This window comes from Sarcophilus harrisii, chromosome 6 (genome assembly GCF_902635505.1).
Source record: "Sarcophilus harrisii chromosome 6, mSarHar1.11, whole genome shotgun sequence".
NCBI classification, from domain to species: domain Eukaryota; kingdom Metazoa; phylum Chordata; class Mammalia; order Dasyuromorphia; family Dasyuridae; genus Sarcophilus; species Sarcophilus harrisii.
The window spans coordinates 194,247,069-194,265,299 of record NC_045431.1 but is presented as its reverse complement, the minus strand read 5'-3'; the positions used below and the strand labels follow the sequence as shown (position 1 = coordinate 194,265,299).

Here is an 18,231-nt window from a genome sequence, read left to right as displayed (position 1 = left end):
GAATTGCAGATTCTCATTATACTCCCTCATCCCAAAGAAGCTTATCCTCTAATCCAGGGCTTCTTAAACTTTTTCTACTCATAACCCCTTTTAAAATTTTAAGTGACCCCAAGAATATAGATATATAAAATAAATATACAGATAAACCTTTATTGATAATAAATTATAATTTTTCAATGCCCACATCCAGTTATGAGACCCCACAATTTAAGAAACTTTGCTATAATGTAGGAGTTCTCAACCTTTTTTTAGACTCATAAATCTCTTTTTGACCTTTTAGTGAAATTGATTCTATTTTTAAATGCATTGAATAAAATGCAAAGTATTTCAAAGGAAACATTTTCTAGGGAAATATATCTGTCTACTTTTTTTTTAAGTAAGCTCACAGATTCTCAGATTAGAAGCTCACATTCTATGATTATACATATATAAACTTTTTTGGATTGTTTGCTGTCTTGCTAAGGGAATGAGAAAAATTTGGAGCTCAAAATCTTACCAAAATGACTGTTGAAAACTAACATGAATTGGAAAAATAAAAAAAAATACTATTAAGTACCAAAAAATAAATTTCATTTTCTGAGGGATTATCTATGCATATACAATGGGAAAGTTGAGACCTTTGTCACCCAGCTGTTTCTTTGTTCTGGTCTCACTACCCAGTTTCAAGATGGAACACAGAAAAGAACATGTGACTTGGGCATGGGATGCTTCCCCTTGCCCTGCAGGTTTAGCAACCCCAACTCCAGCTCTTGTTAGCAAACTCTGTCATCAATCAACCAGCCATGGCTTCCTTCCAAACCTGCTAGAATCTGCACCTGCTTCAGAGGAGGCCACAGGAAACAAAATTCTGTTGGGGGGAATCCTGAGGCATGTGCCTCATGGGAGAAGTGATTTACAGGGTTTGGGCCTTTTTGTGTATCTTATTTGTCAAAAAAGACAGATACAGAGAGAGACGAGAGTGTCTGTTTTGAATGGGAAGGGACTTGGATCCATTCACACAGAAATGTCTTCTCATGGTCTCTGTACTTTTCTATTTACACAGAATAAGAAGGACTCAATCAGGAAATTTCAACACAGATGCAATAGGAATAGCAGAATTCCGCCGAGGTGGGCTCCGGGCAACTGCAGGACCGAGGCTATCCAGAACCAGAGACCCCAAAGCTCAGAAAAGGTAACATCCTTCTCAGAATTTAGATAGTGACTACACTTAGGGAAGGGGCAGGACTTGTATGCCCCAAAGTCTTAGAAGTAATCATGATAGGAACCAGAAAAGTGAGCCCATGGGACATTTTAAAGAAGAAACTGGAATTTAGGATGTCTCATTCATTTAGTCTATTAAATGAGAAAAGTACGGTACAAAGTGATTCTTCTTGTCTTAAAAAAAAAAAATTCCTTAAGATATTTGGGGTTTTTTAAAATAGTGAATTAAGAGAGAGAATTTTAAGAGCCATTAGAGGGAACAAGGGTTAGATTTTTTTTTTTTTTTCCTGTTTGGTCCCAATGCAGGCAAAAAACAAGTTGTTGCAGGAGGACATAGTTTTACAATTCCAGTAGCACTTATTTCTTGTGTCCAACATCTGTCAGGAGCTTGTTGATCTTTTTGTTACGCTTTGACAAGAATCTGTTCCAGGCTCCCCTTGCAATCAAGCACCAGCTCTGACGGTCATGTGCTTGCTGTCTTTCAGTGATTTCAACGCTCCTTTTGCCCAGTGGAACACGGAGCAAGTGTGTACATGGCTGGAGGACTTCGGTCTGGGTCAGTATGTGATCTTTGCCAGGCAGTGGGTGAGCTCCGGCCACACGCTCCTGACTGCTACCCCTCAAGACATGGAAAAGGTAAGAGCAGACCTGGAGCTTGGCCACCCTTCATCTGCATGACAGTAACTGACCTTTTTCTTCTTGCTATGATCTCAGCTGCCTTCCACATCCCTGGGGCCCTGGCAGGGAGGGAAACAAGGCATCTGGGCGGCAGTATCTGTTGGAAAAAGAGAAATAGAGCCCAGACTTGCATTTTCATGCTTGGGGCAAACTTCAAAAATGTCCAAAAGCAAGGTCACAAAGTACCCTCATCAAGTTTCATTTTTAAATATATTTTCATTTGTCTTATTTCCTCATGACATGTACAGAAATCTTTAACATTCATTTTTCAAAATTTTGAATTCCAAATTATCTCCCTTCCCCCCCCCCCTTGAAAAGACAAACAATAGGATGTTGATTATGCATGGAAAGTCATACAAAACATTTCCATATTAGCCATCTTGCAATCAAAAACACAGCTGTTGCATGGTATTGTAAATAGAGCACCAGTCCTGGAATCAAAAACTTCTGAGTTCAAATCCAGGCTTCAACACTTACTAGCTGTGTGACCCTGGCCAATGCATTTAACCCATACTTACCTTGTTCCTTATCTATAAAATAGCAGCACTCTAGAGAAGGAATGCAAACTATTCCAGTTATCTTTGCAAAAAAAAACCCACGAACAAAGTCCATAGATCACATAAGAGTCAGACTCAACTGAACATTAGCAACAAAAAAATTATATATATATGTATGTATGTATGTATGTATGTGTAAAAAAGTCTGATTCAATCTGCACTCAGGATTTACCAGTTTTCTCTGGAGAAAAATAGTATTTTCCATCATCAGTCCTTTGGGATTATACTTGGATCACTGTCCTGTCAGAACAGCTATGTCTTTCATGGGTGTTACTGTGTATGTTTTTCTAGTCCTACTTAATTCATTTTGCATCACTTCATTTAAGTCTATCCAGACCAAATCAACCTTTAAAGCCAGTGTCACAACTGAGACTCACTGCACTTTCTCTATACCATTTGCTATTCTCATTAAAGCCAATTATTTTTATATTAAATAAAGGAATAGTTCTTGGTGCTTTCTAAATTCATCCCTCTGAACAAAGCCCAGGTTATAGCCTCGATGAGACAAAAAAACAAAAGCAGCAACAAATGGCTTATCCCTTCAGGTCCTACTAGGCAGTGGCTTGGGTCAAATTTATACACAATGAGACATCATATCGCTGTCATGAAATAACCACTAAGAATGACTTACGATGAATTATCTACCCAGAACACAACAGCTGATTTCCCACTTGTCTATTTCAGGAGATGGGAATTAAGCATCCCCTGCACAGAAAAAAATTAGTTTTAGCCGTGAAATCAATTAACACAAAGCAGGAAGAGAAGTCTGCACAACTAGACCACATTTGGGTAACCCGTAAGTATAGACCAACACAACTTCTACCTTTTTGAGTTAATTGAGAAGAAAACAGCATACTTTTTCTGTCCTTTTAGGACTCATCTTCTTAAACTGAGATCACAAAATTGTGGTTTATTATCAATAAATCTTTGATTTGTATATCTATCTTATATATCTATAAATTTCTCGGGTTAAAAGGGGTCTCAAATGAGGAATTTAAGAATTAAGATTTAGGAGAAAAACACTTTTGAGATATCCCTACAGGAGAAGTGGGGGGGAAAAAAAACCACTTCTTCTGGAATCTGTTGATTAAGTATTCTGATTATTCAAGCCATAACTCTCAAAATTTGGTCTTTTCACTTTCCCTTTCTACTGTTCCTCCAATTAACCTCCCATTATTTTTAATAGCTGTAAAATAGTTTTGAAATGTTCCCCTTTTTTTCCCTACTATCTAGGGTGGCTTGATGATATTGGCTTGCCTCAATACAAAGACCAGTTTCACGAATCCAGGGTTGATGGTCGGATGCTTCAGTACCTAACTGTGGTAAGAAATTTGTTTCTGATCAGTTCAACTAAACTAACATAATAAGTAACATCCATGTTCAAGGCCCTAGGGATACAAAGGTAAAAATAAAATGTTCCCTCCTTTCAAGGAGCTTACATGTAACGATGGACCGAAGGGAAGAGAAGGGTTGGTTGCTATATGGACCCAGAAAGTAAATATAGAATAAAGAGGGAAGAAAACTTACCAGATCAGGCAGTGGGAAGTACCTCTCTCTCATTGGAGATGTTACCTGAGCCATGGTTTGAAGGATTCTAAGGATACTTAGAGACTGAGGTGGAAGGGAAGACTTTCAGAAATATAAGACTTTATAACAGAAACTGCCAATTGCTAGAGGCAAAGGAGAGGAGGAATCACTCAGCAAATTCTGTGCCAAAAATTCTTCTGGCTTACTGGATTTGTCTACATCATAGAATTTTATCATTTTGTCTACTCTAATTCCTTTAATTTACAGATGAGGAAACTAAGGTTAAATGATTTTCCCCAAATAATAATCAGTATCGAAAAAGTACATTAAGGTTTGCAAGGTAAATGTTGCCTAGTGAGTAAAGAGACAATTAGCCTCAGAATTAAGAAAATCTGGGTTAAGTCTGTCTTGGGCACTGCTGGCTCTGTGACCTCGAGCAGATTATGTGACCTTAAGGAGGGCTCTGAGTTTTCTGAAAATCCTTAAAAGACCAAGGATTGACTTGAGCTCTCTAAGCTTGGATGGGGAAAAAAATTGAATCTTTTTTTTCCCCTGCTCTTTAGCTCAGTTCTGGCAAACTTGACCCACATGTCTTAACCCAGCTCAGAATGTAGAATCCCTTCTTTTTTGCACCCGGGCTGTACAGAAGCAGGAGATATGTGAGCCATAGTTGCCAATCTCTGCTCTATCTAAAGTTTAGCATTCCCTTCAATTATATATAAACATGATTCTGAGAAAGGGTTTAAAGACCATATTAGGGGGTATATAGGTGGTATAGTGGATAGATCCCCAGCTCTGGAGTTGGGAAGACTAATGAAATCACAAAATTAATAATATTAATTATAATTTTATATATATAATATATAGTTATATATAATTAATAACAGCAATCTTAAAGCAGAATTGTCTGGACTGTATGTGAGCATACAGCATCTGAACTGGAGGGCCCAATATGGAAGAGGGAAAAGCAGCAAGGGAACAGTATGTCTGTTTGCAGAAGTCCTCCTGATGCTGGATGATCCCTTAATCAATGACCTTTCACTTACAGAATGACCTTCTCTTCTTAAAAGTCACCAGTCAGCTGCATCATCTCAGCATTAAATGTGCCATCCACGTGCTACATGTCAACAAATTCAATCCTCACTGCCTGCACAGGAGACCCGCGGATGAGGTAAGGACAGGAGGTACATTCTTCCACCTCACAGGTTCTGGGGAGGTGCCGTGACTGTAAGACCAAAACCCCCTCCTTCTTGCTTAAGCAAGAAAGTACTTTTCTTTTCCTTTTTTGGGAAGGAAAGGGAGAGAGTCCTGCTAACCACTTGACACTAACCGCTGCTTCTGGACTCCACAGACTTCCCCCACCCTTGGCCAGGTTTTTCTTTCCTTATTCTACTTTTCCTTCCCTCTTTTAACTTTTCATTACCTTATTTCAATATTGTATTTATTTCTCTCAGTCCCCAACCATAAACATAATTTGGATTTGCCCACCATGCTCTCCTCAGTTCAGAATCATGCTGTGAATCCAGAGAGGCTGGGATAGAATACTGGTGTTGCTAGATCAAATACAGTCTAATTACTTGGGCATCATACTTCTAAAGTAGATTAGTTGGATTTTAATCTTTAATGCTTTCCTGGCCATCCTTAAGCATTAACTTGTATTTTTGTATTTTTTTTTAATTGAAGTTTTTAATAATTTTTCAATGTTGACCCTTGCAAAACTTTGTGTTCAATTTCCCTCCCTTCTTTCCATCCCATCTCCTAGATGGCAACTAATCCAGTATGTTAAGCATGGAAAAAATATATTAAACTTGCCCTTTTGAAGTCTTAAGATGCACTATTGTTCATAGGGCTGGGAAGAGATACCCAAAAGAGTGACTGTGAAACTTGGGGATTGATTTTGGCAAAAAAAAAAAAAAAAAATTAAAAATTAAAAACAGATACATAAGCACCCTTCAGCACACAAATCTATGAAAAGTGGTACTCTCTAGCCAGCAAGCATCAGTGTTTCCCATCTTCTCCCATAAGAGTCATGTTTTGGGTGCCCTATTTTAGAGGCAGCTGAGCCTGGAGCCAAGGAGACATGGTTCCGACTTTGGCAGTGAGATGAGATCTCAGCTCTTCTCTTGTCTTCACAGAGTAACGTTTCTCCTTCTGAAGTGGTACAATGGTCCAACCACCGAGTGATGGAATGGCTGAGGTCAGTGGACCTGGCTGAATACGCTCCAAACCTCCGAGGAAGCGGAGTTCACGGTGGTCTCATTGTGAGTAGCTGCTCATGGATCTAACCTACTATTAGGTCATACATTTAACATATATATAATACGTCCAATTAGGAAATCAGCATTTAGAGTTGAAAATCATCTAATCTGATTCCCTTTGTTTTAGAAGTGGGGAGAATAACCCCTGAAAGTGTACAGGTGGGGCTGGGATTCTACGTCCTTTGCCCATGGTTATACAGCTGGTAAATGTCAGAGACCAGATTCAAAAGCAGTCCACTCTGCTAACAGTGTCCACATCATTCTGTCTCTGACCAAGAAAGGTCAGTGTCTGTCCCCACTGTTGTGTACCTTAGGGATGCATCCCTAAGAAAGGAGGGGGAAGGATAGGGCTGTCACAGCTAGAAGCACTGGATGGGTTGACAGTCTCTGTAAGAAGGGACCGCTCTTGATGAGACGCTGCCTTTGTGTTCCCAGCCTACCATTTCTGCACTTGGACTTGGGAACCTCCTCTCCTGAATGATGGGAGAAAGAGGCTGGGTTTCCATGTTATATCCAAGGAATGAATTGTTCATTTAGCATCATGGAACTGAGATGAGTCCCTGAGTGGACGACTCGCCAATCGGGGCTATCTCTGAAACACTTGATTAAATCAGTGAAACTGATACCCAATCACATAAGGATGACACCACGAAATGATGTTAAAACACCAATTATGCAGTGTAGGGACCCACAGATCTAATCCAATAAGTACATTATATATAATATATTAAGCATGTAGTATATACAGAACACTAAGCAGTACATAAACAATGTAGAATTGCATTCTACAGGACACAATCTTCCCTCTACCTCCCTATCATTTGGCACACTAGGGGATGTACAGACACCCTAAAGCAGGGAAATTTCTCCCAAACAGTGCAACTGCTCCATACCCAAGCCCTTCTTACTCCCAGAAGCTGGGTGACTTCTTATCCTCTTTAAAAAATCCCTTTCAGGGATACAGGTAGATTCACTTTGCTATGAATAATGAATCTTCTGGAATTATGCAAATTTACATTGTATATTTTCATTGAGCTGGAACCAATTACCATATTTTACATAATTATAACTTTGAATAGTGTGGATTGAAATTCAAGAGATTCATTCTCCACACTTACTTGGACCTTGCTATAGATTAATAGAAAAGGATTATAAAAGAAGTAATGGTGTAGATTCAAATCCCATCTCCATCATTTACTAGCTGTGTGACCTTGAACCTGTCATTTAATGTCTCAAGACCTAAAAGACACACACACACCCCTTTTTTTTTTGTATATGCTTGTCTATAAATTGTAGGAGACATGCTTAGTCAAAGTTCTGTCCAACTGCAAAATTGTAGGAAAAATCAGAAAATGATTACTTAGTCAAAGTTCTGTCCGGCTACAAAATTGTAGGAAACGTCAGAAAACGTTTGCTTAGTCAAAGTTCTGCTGTCCAGCTGCAAAATCTTCCTACAACAACCTCAGAGATTTGCTTGTGGGGACTGCTGAGCCCAGTGACCCAACACTTATGGTCTTTCCCACAGATCCTGGAACCCCGTTTCAGCGGGGACACACTAGCCATGCTTCTGAACATTCCTCCTCAGAAGACACTCCTCCGACGCCATTTAACCACCAACTTCAATGTCCTCGTCGGCCCCGTGGCCCAGCAAGAAAAGAGAGATATAATGACATCCACAGCCTACACACCCCTGACCACTACTGCCAAAGTCCGGGTAGGTCCCCCGACCTGGGTGGGAGCCCCAAGCGTGGGGTACAGCTTCATTCGTTCTTATTATAGAGATGTCATAATAGGCCAGCAACCCAGAGACAAGTCTTCTGTTCATAAAATGATCACTTGTCTGTGTCTAGCTTCTAGAGACCAAGAATTGTTTGGGCTCCTTTGTGTCCAGCCCATTTGTACAGAAAGACACAAAGGCCCAAGGTGTTACAGAAACAAGAAATATTGTAGGCCTCCAAGGAACTCTTCTGGTTGAGAAACTGTCAAAATACTCATAAACCAACAGTGAGAAATTATTTGGCACTATTACCTATAGATTATATATTATATTGTGAAATTCTAGTGCTGTAAGATTTCAAAGGAGAGTTTTTAGTCTTCAGTGAGGACTACAGGAGATATAGACCACAAAAGCATTTTCTGTATAGATTAATTATATATTATTCATCCAAACTTTATGAAAAGGTTTTTTGCCCCTTCCACAGCATGAAACTAACTAAAAGCCAGCTCTGTGGATGGTATTGGGTATTACGGGATTTGGGTTTTGTTTTTCCCACAAGTGTACTGCACAGAGTAGATGTTGAATAAATTTTTATTGAATAAATAAATAAGTATTAGTATTCTTAAATATGACTTTCTTAGATCTACAAATAAACTGCTTTTCTTTTTTATTGGTTGTTTTTTAGCCAAAGAAACTAGGATTTTCACACTTTGGAAATATGAGAAAAAAGAAGTTTGATGAATCTACAGACTACATATGTCCCACAGAGCCAAGTGAAAGTATTAATGGCAATCACAAGGCTTATGGTGGCCACAGCCACCGAAGCCTCAGCCCCAGTCCCGGGGAGGAACTGGACAAACTGGATCAGGTGGGATACGTCAACTGATGTCACTATCATCTCAGCATCTCCATTCCCATCCCAGAGCTTGCAAATAACACCGTGTTACCTACCGTATAACCTCCGGCCTCATATGCATGAACTCACCAAGAAAACCAGGCTTTAGAAATCCAGAACTATTTTATCTTGACACCAAATATGTTAAGTCATTACTTCTGTCTCAGCCTCTGCATCAGTGCCTTTCCTGAGAACAGGCTGTTCAGACTGTTACTAGAGGCTAAGGATGGAAGCAAAATGGTTTTTTAAATGATTCTTAATGCCCATACCCTGCAGAGTCTGCACAAATATAAACACTATTTTCATTTTAAGATGTATTTAAATACGATGAACATAAATATAAATAAATGTATAAGATTTTGTTCTAATTAATTTGTACAGAGGATTGGGGATAAATACACACACGAACACACACATTTTTAATAGAACTTTTTTTGCCTTTATTCTAATAGCTTCCCCACTACTTTTAGACTTGCTTTGTGATATAAAGCCAACAGAAGTCTCCTAGAGTTGAATTTTCAGCTTAGTTGTTGTTCAGTCATGTCTAACTCTTTGTAACAGCACAAACAATACTGTCCATGGGGTTCTTGGCAAAAATACTGAAGTAGTTTCAGTGGATTAAGGCAAAAGTTTGCCTTTTGGTTCACACAGCTAATAGATGTCTGGGGCCAGATTTGAATTTAGGACTTCCTAAATACGGGCCCAGTGTTGTATCACTCATCTTTTATATACACATATACATACACGTTTTTTTGCTGTGCACAGCAGGATTGTAAACATTTAAGGTTCTAAAATTCTGATTGCTAAGGTAATTTAGAGGGAGTCACACAGACTGCTAGCAGAAAACAATGAGAAGGAAGATTTCTACCTTTCTAATGGTTTGTTTATTTTAATGTGGAGGGCGGTAAAATAAATAATTAACGTTCCACTGAAAAGCAAAGCACTTGACAGAACTTATCCCTGTAATGGGGCTAGAGAAATGACACAGATGGTGTTCTAACCACTGTGCAAATGGAAAAATGGAACCTCAAGAGTGCTGGCCTTGTGCACAGTAAGCTGAGCATTTGTGGATCGGACGAGGAAAGAACAGAGCCAGGATTTTAGTGGCCAGGTGCAGAAGGCTCATTCTTCCATGTTCTGGGGCCCTGCCTCTCTGCCCCCTGAGACCCCACATCCACACCCTGGCTCCTGTTGGCACTTTGATGGCCTGAAGCTTTTGTGAGCTTCAGCAAAAAGGAATTGGACAAGTTATCTTGAGTTTCCGCAGTTTCCAACTGTGGTCCCATTTTCAGAAGAGAAAAGCGAGCAGTTGATGCTTTTGTTCACGTGCCTTGCTGCAGCTAACAACTCTCGGGGTAGCACTTCCTTCCTTGTAAATAGTGTGTGTGTGTTTGGAGCTTCACAAGACCCCCAGATGTCTTTTCATATGTTTGGGGGTTATGGGGGTGGCTTGATGTTCTCTGCTAACTTGGGCTCCTGAACAAAACTTGTGTCTATGTTTCTCCCGGGTGATGGACTTTGAGCTGATCTTTCAAGCGCTTAGTTTTCTCATTTCTACAACGGGGAAAACATGTATCCCATAAGTACACACCTAAATACCACTCAAGGTATCTTCCATCTCCATGTTCCTAAATTATCCACGAACTACAGAGGAGTCTAAGTATCAACACTGAGTTTCTCTCTTATGCTGTGTATGCTTAGAAGCAGCCAAGTTTTTGTAAGGAAACCTCTTTATATTTCTTTTTAAACCACATAGACTCTGTCCTAGTCAGTTCTCTTTGGAGCTATTTTGGGAATGCTTTAGAGCTTGCAGCAATGGGCAACTTGTTACCTCCTGGAGCAACCCATTCTTCTTGAGAAAAGCTCTAATTGCAAAATTAGATTGCCAAAATTTTCCTTTATGCAACTTCTCCCCATCATCACCTTCTTTAAGCCAAGCAAGCCCAATCTTATAGCCAGGCTGTCTTGGAATGCCCTGTATATACATCCTCTTCTTCCCTACGTGTAAAATAAATTGTAAAAATAACTCTAGGCTTGAAGTCAGGTTTGAAGGCTTGGCCTGAATCCTGGTTCTGACACTAGCTGCAAAACCACCGACAAGTTATTTGACTTCTATGATTTAGTTTCCTTCCTCCTCAGTAAATCAGAAATAATCCTGGCAAGTTATGACCTCAAGTGGAGCTGTGAGAAAAGTACCTTTAAAATAAGAGAAATAACTGTTTTTCAACTGGTCAGTTTCAAAGTCCTCTGCGTGCTGGCTGCCCTCGATTTGCCAGGTTGCCCTCATGTGGCACTCACAAGTGATCCCAATTCTCTGGCTGTGGTCCGGCACGGTAGCCTGGACATGGTGTTTCTCTTATTGAAGTCTAATGTTGCGTTAACATACTTGGCTCACATGTCACCTGTTTTTGTGGATGAGCTTGTCATTCATGTGAACTGTTCATTGGTTTAACCCAGCCCCCCTTCCAACGCCCATGATCCCATTGCAAAGTCCTATTTTTCTTATATTAATTACTCTTGACTTTTTGAGCTCATGCTGTGTCTAAGTGTGGATCAATGCTTCCCTCTAGAGGAGAACCTGGAGAAGGACACTTCTAAGGAATCCGGCTGGCTTGGATCTTATCCTTTGGAGTATTCAGTCTGCAGACTTTTCTATAATCCGAGCAGCTTCCTTTTTATTATTATTATAACTTTTTATTGACAGAACCCATGCCAGGGTAATTTTTAACAACATTATCCCTTGCACTCACTTCTGTTCCGATTTTTTCTCCTCCTTCCCTCCACCCCCTCCCCCAGATGATAAAAAGTTCTATACATGTTAAATATGTCGCAGTATATCCTAGATAAAATATATGTGTGCAGAACCGAACAGTTCTCTTGTTGCACAGGGAGAATTGGATTCAGAAGGTAGAAATAACCCGGGAAGAAAAACAAAAATGCGAACAGTTTACATTCATTTCCCAGTGTTTTTTCTTTGGGTGTAGCTGCTTGTGTCCATCCTTGATCAATTGAAACTAAGTTATATCTTCTCTTTGTCAAAGAAATCCACTTCCATCAGAATACATGCTCATACAGTATCATTGTTGAAGTATATAATGATCTCCTGGTTCTGCTCATTTCACTCTGCATCAGTAAGTCTCTCCAAGCCTCTCTGTATTCATCCTGTTGGTCATTTCTTACAGAACAATAATATTCCATAACATTCATATACCACAGTTTACCTAACCATTCTCCAATTGATGTGCATCCATTCATTTTCCAGTTTCTAGCAACCACAAACAGGGCTGCCACAAACATTTTGGCACATACAGGTCCCTTTCCCTTCTTTATAATCTCTTTGGGGTATAAGCCCAGTAGTAGCACTGCTGGGTCAAAGGGTATGCACAGTTTGGTAACTTTGGGGGCATAATTCCAGGTTATCTGAGCAGCTTCCTTTGCTACAGTAGCAATACTCCCTCCCCCTATGCTACCTGGAGGACAGGACACGTTTCCCTTTTCCTATGGTCAATGTAGATGGAGGAAGTATCTTGGGACAGGCAGCACATGGAGAGTGATCATCCTTCATAGCTCACGTTTGGGGTTTGCATGTTCTCTTAATTGTCCTTCCTCAGAATATAACATATGCATCCCTGAAGAACACTGGGTGTTTCTGACACTGTGCTGTGTCAAAAGCTGGCTTGTCTACACGGGGCACAAGACACGGCTGGCTCCATTGCATGCTGCTTCTTGAGTTCCCCTCCATACTCTGGGCTGGCAGTTCCCGTGGTCCAGACTCTCATAGATTGCCATTCAGTCTCTCTCTAATGGCAGAAGTGCAGCCAGGTTCGTACAGCAAGCTAGCCAGCGTGCCGAACTAATGCAATCTTCAGTCTTTAAGAAACACGAAGCTTTAATAAAATTAATAGAATAAAGTGACTAGTTTAATTAATAGAATAAATAAATAATGGAATTATTAGAATAAAATGAAAGTTCTGGCCATGCTGCCCTTACCTACCTGACTACTGCCAGTGGAAGGGGAAACTTCCTGTGAGTCTTTCATAGGAACCTGCCTTTGGGTCTGTCTGGGAGGACCACTGGCCAGCACGGCTCAGTACATACACATCATCAGAAGTGCTCTCTGTACTTGTGTTTTGCAAACTGGTTTAAAAAAAAAAAAAATATCCTTTGTGAATAATCCATCTCCTGGAGTTCTCCCAGAAGACTCTCTGAGTCCTTGAGTCAGGGAACTGGACCCTGGGATGTGTTTGTGCATGAGACCCAGGAGCATGCCTTGTGCAGCCTGAGGTGAAGGGCCCCTTTGCCTCTCTGATGATGCTGCTGAATCATTTACAGATGGAACCCTCGGAAGGTACAGTCCTGCAGATAGGGGTCATCTCCCAAGGCATTCACAACCTCACGGTAGGTACTAGCCTGGTCCCTCCTTTCCTCCTCACAACCAAAGTACAGACTCGATGAGCCTGGCCACAATCTGTTCTTGGGGCACCCCACCAGAGGCCACACCCTGAGATGGCACCTAGCCCTGGGAACCGGCACTTTGCCCTTTGGTTCTGTTCAGTTTAGCAAGTGTTGGTTAGAAGTCTACTGTGTGCAAGCAGTGAGCTAGGCAATAGAGAGATAAAAATTCATTCCTGCCTTCATTTTTATGCATGACAGGCTTTCTAAGATTAGACATAGTGCAATGGGATGGGCACTGAGTTTGAAATCAAGTGATTTGGAGGACCTGGGTTCAAACGTAGCTCTATAAAATGAGATTTGATCAGATTTCTCCTAGCTTTAAATCTATGATCCTACCATAGGATCATTACCTGGGAAGACCCTTGAACTCCAGAGGGGTAGAGCTGGAGAGAATGAAAAACACCCATGTGTGTTTTGTAGCCAGGGTTGATTTTTTTGTTCATGGGGCAAACTGGAGCAAAGGAGGGAAAAATAATGTTTTGGGGTTTTTGTTGTTGTTTGCATATGTGATTTTTCTTTTTTTTTTTTTTAATAATTATAACTTTATTGACAGAACCCATGCCAGGGTAATTTTTTTACAACATTATCCCTTGCGCTCACTTCTGTTCCGATTTTTCCCCTCCCTACCTCCACCCCCTCCCCTAGATGGCAAGCAGTCCTATACATGTTAAACATGTCACAGTGTATCCTAGATACAATATATGTGTGCAGAACTGAACAGTTCTCTTGTTGCACAGGAAGAATTGGATTCAGAAGGTAGAAATAACCCGGGAAGAAAAACAAAAATGTAAGCTGTTTACATTCAAGGGAAAAATAATGTTGATCAACTCCAGGTCATCTACCATATCAACTAGAAGCCCCGATATAAGAAGAAACAAATCCCTCTGGGTCTTCACCTTAGCCATGCCTTTCTGCAGGCCCTATTTCCATTCTTTTCAAATGAGTCCATCTGGTTCCGATAATTCCCCCAAAGAGCTCCAAGGCATCCTGAAGCAGTTGGCTTGATCCCTGCTATAATTTAGTATAAAATGTAGGATATTCACATTATAGAGGAAGTCTGTCTCAGTACCTTAAGTAAAGTGTCTGTCATCAAATTCAACACCAACAATAGTCTTCCCAAATTTATACCTTATGGTTGTGATCAGCCTACAGGATTCCCATCACCTATCTATATGATGACCAGCATCAGAGGTATGATATTATTTAGCTGATAAGCTTAGATTTCCATGACCAGGTCATCTCATTTTATAGAATCACTAAGACTTTTAAAGAAATTTGAACCTAGATCCTCCTCTGGGAAGGTGGTTGATAGAGAAAGAAAGAACAGGTTAGAATTATAGGTGAGATGTTTTCCAGGGAGGTTCCTGTGCATGGTTTACAGAAATGGACAAGAACTACCAAAAAAAAAATCTTAATTCTATTAGGTTTTTTGGTGTTTGTTTTTTGTATTATAGTTTTCTTACTCACAACCTCTTTTGTTGCTGGGTTTGAAGGTTTGGGGGTTGTTTGGGTGTTTTTTTAACCCCTCACTATAATGACCAGGCTATTAATTTACCTCCAATAAAATGTCCACTTGAATCAATTTGTCATTTAAAACATTTTGTTCATCTAATTCTGAAAAGTAAAGTCATTAATAAAATTACCGATAATGCTGTATGAGGCAGCTAGATAGTACAGTGGATAGAACACAGGATTCAGAATCAAGAAGACATAAGTTTAATTTCTGAATTGGAAAATCTATAGATAGGTGAATCTGCAGGAAACTAATAGATGCAACTAGTAGTACAGAGAAGATAGAGCACTGGGGCTAGAGTCAGGTAGACCTGAATTCAAAATTGGCCCCAAATTGGCTGTGTGATGCTGTGCAAATTATTTTACTTCTATCTATGTCTTTTCTTATCTGTAAAATGGGAATAATAATAGTACTTAACTCCCAATATTGTTGCAAGGAACAAATGAATTAATATTTGTAGAAAGTGCTTCACAAAGTACCTGTCACATGGTAAGTGCTATATAAGTAATTATTCCTTTCCCTACCTCTTTCGTGAAAATAAAATGAGGGGATATTTGTAAAGCCCAATGCAAATCTTAAAGCATTATGTAAATGCTAGCTATTGTAATTATTACTGTTATTGTCATTCTTGCTGTTATTTTTGAATCAGAAACTTTCTGGAAACACCTATTATTAGACTTTTTGTACTTCAGTGACACTAATGTTAAATGTTATTTAAATCTTTTTTTTTAAGTTGCTAACTGTTGTATACTTTCAGACTGTGCTGAACCAAGATGGGCTCCTAAAATGAAACTCACTCATCTTCTAATGTCCATGACTAGAAGATCAGAAATATTTAGTCACCCAAACCAGGAGTGCTAACTACAGCCAAATGCCTCCAAGTACTGCCAAAGAAAAGGCTCAGGTGAGCTGAAAAAGAGCTGTGCAGCCTGAAAGATTTTTCATCCTGGTATGTGTCCCTCATGGCCCAGCTTACAGAGCCTAGGGTGATTGAAAGATACCATTGTTTACTAATAATTGATCACTTTTGGAAAAGTGATGCAAAATGTTTGTGATAAATGAGATACAATTTACTTGCCTGGCTGAACAAGAGTCAAAATGTTTCTATTATATTTTCTGCCGTGTTTGCTATTGACCAAAATTTTAATATATTTGTATTTTTGCAATAGGACTGGAGCCTCTAACTTTATTATTAGATTTCTTCTGCTCTATGCAAGTGGCAGAAGAACTAGAGTGTGATTTACCAACATACTTTAAAGCTAGTCTGCCCAATTTCTGCCACATATTCAGTCTTTCATACTATCCTTGGTGAGCAAGGTTGGATTGAATGACAGGTAAACGTGAAACGGATTGACCAACCAGATCCAGAGATTGTTGCTTAACCCTTATCAATGTCAACTTTGAGAGCCTTAGATTCAAATTCCCCAAACTCTGTCCTTGAGCCTGTTCTATTCAATACTTTGTCAACGACTTAGAAGAAGAGCCTGCTGCTTCAATTTTTGGATGCCTAAATCTGAATGCAATAGCTAATGTGCCAGATGACAGTACTTAGGTCCAAAAGGATTTCTGTATGTTAAGTCAGTGTGATAAATCAAGCAGATGAAAATGTAAAGTGGTATGGGTTCCTCTCTCCCTCCCTGTTCCTCCTCCCCCATTAATAAAAAAATCTATTTTCTCTACATTTCCCCTTACCCATTGGGGGAAAAAAAAAAAAGATTGCAAAAAATATGCATAGTTAAGTAAAAACCAATTTCTGCATTGGTTATGTCCAAGAAAATATATTCTCCCCACCTTAGTCTATTACCTCTCTGCCAGGAGGTGGGGAGCATCATCATGAGTCCCGGAATTATGGTTGGTCATTGTGAAGTGTTCTCTCAGTTTTTAACAATTGGCTGTACTAGTAGGATGAGGAGGATATAGGAAAACAAATATTAAAAAGACAGAGGGATTTTAATGGATTACAAGTTCATTATGTGTGATGAGGCTGCCAAAAAATTAATGCAACCCTAAGGTAAAAGAGTAGGATAAAGGAGTTGGAAAGTAGCACAGTGTTTTGCCCTGCTGAGATCACATCTATAGTATTGTATTCCATTCTGCAACTGTCTTTTAGATAGACATTGATAGGATGTCTATCTAGCTAGGATACTCAGAAGGGGGGGGGGGGGGGGACCAAGATGGTGAGGAGACTTGAAACTGTACCATGAAAGGATTAGTTGAAAGAACAAAGAAAGTTTAGCTTATAAAAGAAAATATGGGTGGGGAAGTAGAGGAGTGGGAATATGATAGTTCTCTTCAAGTATGTGAAATGCTGTGGAAAAGGGATTAAATGTGTTTTGTTTAGTCCTGGAGGGCAGGGCTAGGACCAAATGGTTAGAAGTCAGTGTTCTGCTTATGTAGAGAACACTTGATAAAATATTGTTGAATTTAATTGAAGTTACAGTCAGATTTTGGCTCAGTGAAGGAAAATCTTTCCTAAAAATTAAAAAAAGGAAAGGTCTATCAGGAATCTCTGGAAATTTTCTGGAGAATCCTGTATGACTACTTGTCATTCCAGAGAGGGTCCTTGCTCAGATATGAGATGGATGAGCCAGACTCAGAAGCTCCCTGCAACTCAGATCTAATCGTGTAAAAGTCACATTTATAGTATAATTAATGTCTCACAGCTAAATGGCATTTGAGAACGCAAAGAGCTTGGCCATTCCCAAAATTCCTCAGAGATCAAGGAACTAGATTCCATGAGAAATAACAATCTATTATTATCCCTGCCAGAGCTAAAATAGCCTTTTCTTTTCTTTTTTTTTAAAGAAAAAGTTTGATTTTCTTGTCCTAAACAAATGATAGATGTAAGGGCAGTTGAGCATTTATATATATATAGCTTGTGAGTATCAACAGACAGGCCTGATTTGACAAGGCACATATGCATTTATATTTCATTTCTCTCATTCTGCTCTCATTCATGGGCAGCTGTCACATTATGGCTTTTTATGCATCAGTTCACACCATAACTACAACTTCCTGATTTAACAGCAAAGCTATATGCTGCAATCCCCACCTTGCTATACTCGTCAGTGCATCTAATTTAGACCTACCCTAGCTGGGACTGCCATCACCTGGAGGAGTTAAAGGCAGGGTCCCCACATATTTGCTGGCAGGCAATGTCACCATCTGTGGGCTTGAACAATCATACAACCTTATCTTATGGTATACCACAGGCACTAGACGGGGTGAGGGGGAGGATGCTGAATTTAAAACTAGAGTAAAACATGTTATTTCTAGGAAGAAAAAATCCTTAGAAAAGGAAGAATACCAGCCTAGAAGGAACAAGGGGGATTAGCTGACAACTTTGACAAGCTATGAAATAATAATACAATTTACAATCATTGATAATTTCAGTAGAATTACTTATATCACTAGATTTCCCTAATGGACCT

The 18,231-nt window shown here is 39.6% G+C and overlaps 1 protein-coding gene across 21 annotated transcripts in view; it reads left to right on the top strand.

Annotated features, from left to right (window-relative positions):
- The window catches only part of PPFIBP2 (PPFIA binding protein 2), a 181,574-nt gene extending 165,603 nt beyond the window's left edge, over nt 1–15,971 (top strand). For 20 of the 21 annotated variants that reach the window (XM_031942169.1, XM_031942171.1, XM_031942170.1 and 17 more), the window contains 10 exons: nt 1,043–1,171; nt 1,686–1,836; nt 3,120–3,231; nt 3,669–3,757; nt 5,011–5,133; nt 6,098–6,223; nt 7,746–7,934; nt 8,623–8,805; nt 13,165–13,230; nt 15,558–15,971. In XM_031942169.1, the coding sequence (XP_031798029.1) occupies nt 1,043–1,171; nt 1,686–1,836; nt 3,120–3,231; nt 3,669–3,757; nt 5,011–5,133; nt 6,098–6,223; nt 7,746–7,934; nt 8,623–8,805; nt 13,165–13,230; nt 15,558–15,590 (1,201 nt within the window). In that variant the 3' untranslated portion in view covers nt 15,591–15,971. The remainder of the gene's footprint in view (nt 1–1,042; nt 1,172–1,685; nt 1,837–3,119; nt 3,232–3,668; nt 3,758–5,010; nt 5,134–6,097; nt 6,224–7,745; nt 7,935–8,622; nt 8,806–13,164; nt 13,231–15,557) is intronic. The other variant, XM_031942177.1, reaches the window with a different exon arrangement.
- The last annotated feature ends 2,260 nt before the right edge of the window (nt 15,972–18,231 follow it).